At 32.0% G+C, this 7,922-nt stretch overlaps 1 protein-coding gene across 1 annotated transcript; it reads left to right on the forward strand.

Moving 5' to 3' along the window:
* The first annotated feature begins 294 nt into the window (after positions 1-294).
* On the forward strand, positions 295-7,587 carry LOC150079644 (inhibitor of growth protein 2-like). Its single transcript, XM_090382624.1, has 3 exons — positions 295-630; positions 5,061-5,264; positions 7,022-7,587. Exons 1-3 carry the CDS (start codon positions 495-497, stop codon positions 7,567-7,569), a joined length of 888 nt encoding a protein of 295 aa, XP_090238750.1. The 5' UTR covers positions 295-494; the 3' UTR covers positions 7,570-7,587.
* Positions 7,588-7,922: the final 335 nt, after the last annotated feature.

Genomic DNA, 7,922 nt, shown 5'->3' on the forward strand with positions numbered 1-7,922 from the left:
TTAGTTATTCCATGAATGAATTGTGAGTTTTCGTTGGTATCGTATCTTATTAAGAGAAAACAAAATTAATATTCTCGAAAATTATTGCTATCCAAGTGAATTTTATATTTAATGGTGTTTTGTTTTAGATCATTCATTTAAATTTGAAAAGTAAATATGTTTTTACTTCAACTTACATTTAATATGATTGGATTAAATATCGGTATCTAAGGTAACAGAATTGACATTTCCGGTTCCTGTATGGCTAGCCGCCCAATCACTTGAGAGAAATTCCACACAAACAAAACATGAATTTTGTGTGTCGCTGCTCGTGCTATACGTTACGTACAAACCGACTGATCAACGATTTGTTTGCATGGTTACTTACTTGAGTTACAATTATTAGAGCTGCCCTGTGAACATTACACTTTTTCAATTGTGCAGGGAGCTATTTTTGAGCGCTTCGCCATACATTCATCAAAATTACGGCGAAGGAGAGTAACTCATGGGACGCTATGTTGAATCAAGCCGCCATCGAGGCTATGTATTCAGCAACATATGTCGAAGATTATTTAGACTGTATAGAAAATTTGCCAGATGATCTACAAAGAAATGTGACTCAGTTGAGAGAACTCGACTTACAATACCAAGGTACATTTAACTATTTAATGAATTAAAAGTAAAAGAAAATTTCAAATTAGTTGGAAATATGATACAAGGTGTAACTAGGAATGGGGTGATCGTGTTTGGGCTGTGAGGTTAGGGGTTGTGAATGTCAGCAAACTTAGCATTTTTTGCGTATTAATATGATGCATGGAAAGAGAGGGTTTATAACGGAGTGATCATTATATCGTGCAAGTTTAAAAGCGAACATTTTCTTAAATGCATTTTATTATTGCCTCGTAAAATTTTCATGCTAAAGTGCTTTGCAGATTTGTTTTTACAGCTCATTCAAAACTACCATAAATTAATAAATTTTTTACGTATTACCACCATTCCAACCGTACTCTAAAATATACAGTTTTGTAATTAGTTTGTAGTAACTAATGCTTTAAGGATGTATAACCTAGACCTCTCAAGATCAGTCTACGATAGCTCACGATGGCTGTCAACTAGATAAGCAAACGTTCGATGTAATAGTGGGCGTGGTTAAAGCTTTAACTGAGGAATTTAGGCAGTAAAAATAATGCAGCTTTGAAGCGATCGTCACAAGGTACCATATAAATGGAATAAGTACATGTCGCATAATTGCACAAATCAGACTACGACACCAGTTCTCCATTGATGAACACAGATAAGTTCGCAAACCGCATGTTTTGTATGCCTCGTGTGCAGCTTTTGTATGAAATCATACCCGGATAAATATACAAGCTGATGGCCCCGCCCAAATGTCATTCAAAGTCTTCACTACAGTCCAGTCGATAACTGGCTTCTTATAATGTAGTTATTGATATTTTGAAGTTTTATTTAGCGACAATAAGTGTCTTAGCCAACAGTCAAATAGCTGTTTCAAAAATCTTACCAGATTTAAACGAGGATTAGTATATTTAAATACTTGGACAAGTGCCAAGTTGTTCCTGTCATGTCGCTGCGTATTTAACTGGTTCTCACTGTATTTCAAATTTGCAAACATAAATGCACGTGTTTATTCACTTGGCAGTAATAGTAAACTGTTATTATCACCAAGTTGTGTTTAGGTAAATTGTGTTTGAAGTATTTTTTAATCGAAATCCAAGGTAATGTTTCGCAAGATAGATTTTTCTTCCTCTCAGAGAGCATTCTATATACAATGGTTGTGGAAAGAGTACAGGACTCTGTGTAGTTGACTATCTTCCATTTTCAAATACAGTGATTATACATTTTTCAAATATTAGTGCATATTTTCGGCGACCAGACAATCGCCATAATTTGTTGTGCTTCTTTGCTTCACCATTAAGTTTTTATACAAAAATTTATTGTACTAGCAGGAATACAAAAATTGTGAATTGCTGATATACAAAAATAAAAGTTAACACATACGTTGAATATTGAGTAGTTTACAGATAAAGCTGAAAATAGTAGCAGTTAGAATAATTAAATTAATTTGATGATAATGAGTTAAAAAGGAAGATAGATGAAAAGATACCTTATTTAACAGGGAGATATTTGAGCAATGCTATTATAAACTTTAAAGGCGTTTTTTGTTGCACTTCTTTAATTTCATTAAGTAAAAAATCTTAAAAAACTAATGTGACATTAAGCCATAATTGTTTTTTTTTTTTTTTTTTTTTTAATAAATGTATTTTTGTATTACTTTATTCTGTAAATAGAATGCTTGTAAATTATTTTTAGTCAGTTGATAATTTTAGCTTTTTGGAGTCTACTAATAAAAATAAAATTTCTGTTTATGCTTCAGGATGACCACATAGGTTAGAGGAGTTCACAAGATAGAGAAAGATACTAGAATATTATCATATTTAGTAGTCATGTGAGCTTGAACTATGATCACTTATAAAGTTGTGTACTTCTGTACTCTCACACTTGGCTAGTATGAGGGTACAGATGCTACCTTCACCTGTTGTCCTCAGGTGAGGATAGCATTATTAACATTTTTCCTGAGATTCGTAGAACACATCTGTGGGAAAATGTAAGTGTACTGTGTCACTTACATTTTCCTGATTTTTGCATCATGCAATTTTTGTTTGTCAAACTTAAAAAAGAACATCATTAAAGTGATAATGAATTTTCAATGAAGTAAAAGTTATGACAGCTACAACAATTGCAGTAAAAAACTTCATACAAGAACTTTGAAGAAGCATTTTTTTTTTTTTTTACTTTTTACTAATTATATAACGTGGAAAAAAATGCATAAATAGTCAGGATACAAATATTGCATTTGTTTAAATAAAAATTTACTCCTGGAACTTCTTAATTATACTTTGTATATTTACATTTTCACATAAAAATAACTTGTGTAGATTTGAACATTCCTATTTTCAGAATTAATTTAGAAGGATAATTCAAAAAGTAATATCAATTTTACTGAAACAAACGGTACATTTAATAGGAAAACATATTTTTTTATTAAGTTGCAATGTGATTTCCATTCTTTTAAGAGGTGCCAAATATTATAGAAACGTTTTTAGCTAGGATTACATCACTTCGTTATCATGAAATCTGTGCCCAGAAATTCAAAGGATCCAGATGATATTATAAAGGGGAATGTTCCAGGAATAAATCCTGGTAGTGTCAACAGTTTTATAGAACATGGGGCCTAGCATTGCCATGCTGCAGTAAAACTCCTTTACTCAGCATTTGTCTATTTTTATAGATGTATGCTGAAGCACAGCTATTATACTATTCAAAAGCTTTTCTTTCAGCAGTACCTGCATCACTATACTGTTACTTCATTCTTTTATAGATTTCTGAAGGTTTTACCCTTAATGCATTTAAAAATGTTCTGTTTATATTCCGGCTGACCACATAACTCAGAGGAGCTTACAGTTAATCATTTCGATAAGAATGCAGTCATTACCATATTTAGCAGTCACATTCTCAAACCACAGCCACTCCAACACATTTCACATGTGCTACTGCACCCAATGCTTTTATACTCCCAGAAGGTCATCTAGGTTCAGAGGATACAAAGTAGAGAAAATTACTATATTTTGTGGTTATGTGAGCTTGAATTTACATTTCATAATGCATGAAGTATTCAGCTCAAATGCATATACTACCATTTATTTACAAAAACAAATTACCAATTTTTTTTTTTTTTTTTTTTTGAGTTTTGGTACAGACTTGTAAAGGAGGCACCCTTTCTTTATAAATGAACTTGTACCAGGTGTTGAACTTTAAACATCACTACAAAATATTACCAGATATATAGTTATTGAAATGAAATAAAATGCTATTTTAGCGACCAGAAATTTTAACTATAAATAATTTGCCATTACTTTTTAAATAATCTTCTTATTTAAGGTAGCATTTTTTAAGTGAAGTGATTTGAGGTTGCTTACTTGACTTGCATAGCTGTCCAAATGCAAAAGCTCTTTCAGTGCTGTCAGCATCAGTCTGCTACCTATTTCAAGGTCATACAACTTCAGTGCATTTGTCGAGTACAAATACAAATTTATCAGTGAAAAAGATTTGTGATTTTTTAAATCTTATATATCTTTACTTCTGCTGTACCTAACTTATCTCTGTAGTGGTGTTTTTCATTTAGAATGTACCACCATGAGACTAATTCCAACAACTACTTGTTCTGATAATAACAGTTGAACTAGGAATGTTTAAAATCCAGCATAGCTATCATACTTGAAATTCACATTTTTTTTTTTTTTTTTTTTCAATTTCAAGAAGTTCTTGGTTAGGAAGGGTTTTTTTTTTTTTTTTTTTTTTTTTCCATCCAGTGCAGTTGCTCAGCAATAATAATGAAATATAATGTAATGTTTACTTTAAAATTTAGAAGCAAAATAGCATATGCTTTGGCCATAGCCTGTGTGGGACCAGTAACTTAAACCTATTAGTTTTTAGAAGATGATGGTGTGAAGCTCATATGACATGCTTAGGATGATGTTATTGGCCTACATCAGGATTAATAGATATTTGGAAGATGCACATTTCTGTTATATAAAAAGTAAGTTAATATAGTTTAGTGAAACAAATCAAACACATATCTGGTATTAATTAGAATTGTTATGCTTCAATAAATGCATGACTCTTTGCTGTAACTATAATTTCTAAGCTCATTCAGAGGCATAACATAGAACTTCAGGGGAAATTTTATATTGGATTCCATTTCCCCAAACAAAATTAAATGTACTGTTTATTAAACTGAAATTGGTTTGTAAATATTTAATACCACAAGAATGAATTTTAAAATAAATATACTAGTAATATCCCAACTATGAATGAACAGCAGTGAATCTATTCAAAGAAATAATTTATTTGGTATATTGCTCCCCCTATTGAAAGGGATTATTGCTATGCCCCTGAATTCAGAATATATATATGTATATATATACACGTATATTAGCATTATTTATATATTTATTTATATTATATGCTTGTTCATCAATCACACATTTATTCTGTTCTAGAAATACTTCATGACCTTGATCAGTATCAAGCAACATTACAGAAGGATGTGGATACCATTGGTAGGAAACGTACTATGCTTCAAATTCAGCAAGCTCTCATTAAGTCACAAGACATAGGAGATGAAAAGTTACAGATTCTTCAGCAGATTCAAGATCTCATAGAGAATAAATCTCGACAGTTAGAATACGATTACAAAAAATTAGGTATGCAATATGATTGAGCTACGAGGCTAAAACAGCCACATTACAAATCACCAGTATTAAAATCTTGTGGTTCAAATATCCAAAACAAAAATCTACTTGTATGTTTTTTATTACTTTTATATTACTTGTCCCTGTTCAAAATCTGTCTTGCAATGAACTCTGATTTTCAGTTCAATTAATCAACCTGAACAGAATTAACAATGGTGTTGTTATTTCTAGACTTTACAGTGACCAAACTTGGAATTGAATTCCCAAAAGAAAACTAAACAATTAATTTCTTACTACTGTTGTTCATGTATCATAACAGTAGGAAGTGTACATGCAGTATGTGGACTAGCTGTAACACAGTCTTGGGGATTGCAGTACTGCAAATCAGGCATAGTGCTATCTTTTGACTGTTTTTTTTTTTTTGTTTTCTTTCTAGGGATTTTAGAATTAACCTTACACAGATTAAACTAAAATAAAAAAAAATTTATTTCTAAGAAAGCCATGTCTGTTATATATCTTGTTCCACTCATGGTTATCATCGCTTATGAATTGCTATATGCCAAGTTTAGTTTCTCAGGGCATTTTGCCTGTCTTATCTGTTTTTCCATACTACTTAATCATGTATTAATTTTGCTTTGTCTTTTTCTAAATTTTATGCATGATAAAATTGTTAGTATAGGCTGAAAATATTTCAGAGCAGTGATGTATACAGTACTGTTAGTTCTTTGAAACAATTTTGAATGAAATTATCTTCCCCGTCCGCTCCATGCTACATAGTAAGAACTATCACATTGATATTGTTTCTGGTATAAAGACCCATAAGTTCAAATTTTTAATAATTGAGCCATTATTTTTACATTCCGTTACTAAAACCCATCCAAAACAGGTATCAGCTCGGGTATTACTAATGGTAATCCACATTAGAGATATTTATTTAAATTTGATTATTTGATAGCTGAAGTAGGCAATGTTTTTATACTTGATGAATTAAAAGTAAATAGTATTGCCCTAATCATTTTAAAATTTGACAGTTAATTTTTTGTGACTTTTTTTTTAATCTAATATTAATTTCATGCATACGTATGGCAATAATTTGTGGTTTACCTGGAACTTGATCAGAAGTTTCAAAAATGTTTTATAGCAGCAGTTCCCAAACTGTGTTCTGCAGAGAGAACCACTGCACAATAATTATAAAAAGACACACACGTTAATACAGTTTTGGTAGGCTGAAAAACTAAGCTATACCACCAAATTAGAAGGTGTTTCTGTCAACAAGAGCTTTGAAATTCTTTCCCCTGCTTTGCAGATTTCATAAAGAAATGCTACTCCTTTTACATTTTGGTAAAGGATTTGTGTTTTGTTCTCATCAGAGCAATTCTCCACAAAGGTTTTTTCCCGCCTGAGGACTATCAAGTCTTAAGCAGTGGCATATGACTTTTCTTCCACATACAAACCATTCTAGAGTATATGCAGTTTATAGACAAAGTATACTTTTAGGCCTTAGGTGCCTTTGCTTTTACTTTAAACAACCTAACTCATTAGTACTGGGGTACAGACTTCAGAACAGGCCTGTGGATTGTCAACCATAGCATTGATAGTATCAAGCTCACTAAAAACAACATGAACCAGTGAATGTCAATACTGGCATTTGCATCATCTTGCATTTTAATTTTCCATGATTGAATCTGTTTGATTGAATATCTAAAAAAGTTATAAAAGTGAAACCTTATACATTTTATAATAAAATTATTTTCTTTTATGTTTTTCAGATTTTGGTCGTGAACATGAAGCCAATACAGAAAACAACAAACACGAACAACAACCAGAGCGTGTCAGTAAACGTTCCAGAAGGCAGCGTCACATAGATAATAGTATTAGGGATGATAATGCCCATGAAAGACACGATAGAGAAACTACTAATGTTGCGGGAGGAAATATTGCTGGTAGTGGTGGTAGTGCAAGTGGGACTGGTGGTAATACTGGTGGTGGCAGCAGTGGTGGTGGTGGTGGTGGCGGTGGTGGAGGAGGTGGCGGTGGTGGAAGTGGTAAGAAGCCAAAGAAGAAGAAAAGAAAAACAAAAGCTGAGAAGGAAAGAGAAACATCTCCTGTTGAACCACCCATTGATCCCAATGAACCCACATACTGTCTTTGTGAACAGGTCTCTTACGGCGAAATGATAGGTTGTGATAATGAAGAGTGTCCCATTGAATGGTTTCATTTTTCCTGTGTTGGTCTTACTACAAAACCAAAGGGTAAATGGTATTGCCCTAAATGTCGAGGTGATCGCAGCAATCAGATGAAGCCTAAAGTTTCGTAGCAAGTGCAGTAATTTCTCTCTGTAAATAAATACATATGTGCATATATATATATATTCATACATAAAATGTATATTTACATGCCAAATGTAAGATTTTATTCACTGTTTAACAATTCTCTGTTAATACAAGTACAAACTTTTAAATTTTAATACTAGTGAATAAAAACTTTTCATATATGAAAAGTAGAACATTGTCATCTGTAGAGCTTTATAATTGTATATAGTCATTAAAATGAAGTTTGTGGATGAAATCTGTTATGCAATTCGTACTTGTGATGTATTTTTTGTTTTTATGATAAATACAGATTGCTGTCTGCCAAAAATGCATTTATCTGGATGATTGATTAGACAGA

Source organism: Mastigoproctus giganteus, chromosome 10 (genome assembly GCF_048544385.1).
Source record: "Mastigoproctus giganteus isolate SK-2022 chromosome 10, ASM4854438v1, whole genome shotgun sequence".
NCBI lineage: Eukaryota > Metazoa > Arthropoda > Arachnida > Uropygi > Thelyphonidae > Mastigoproctus > Mastigoproctus giganteus.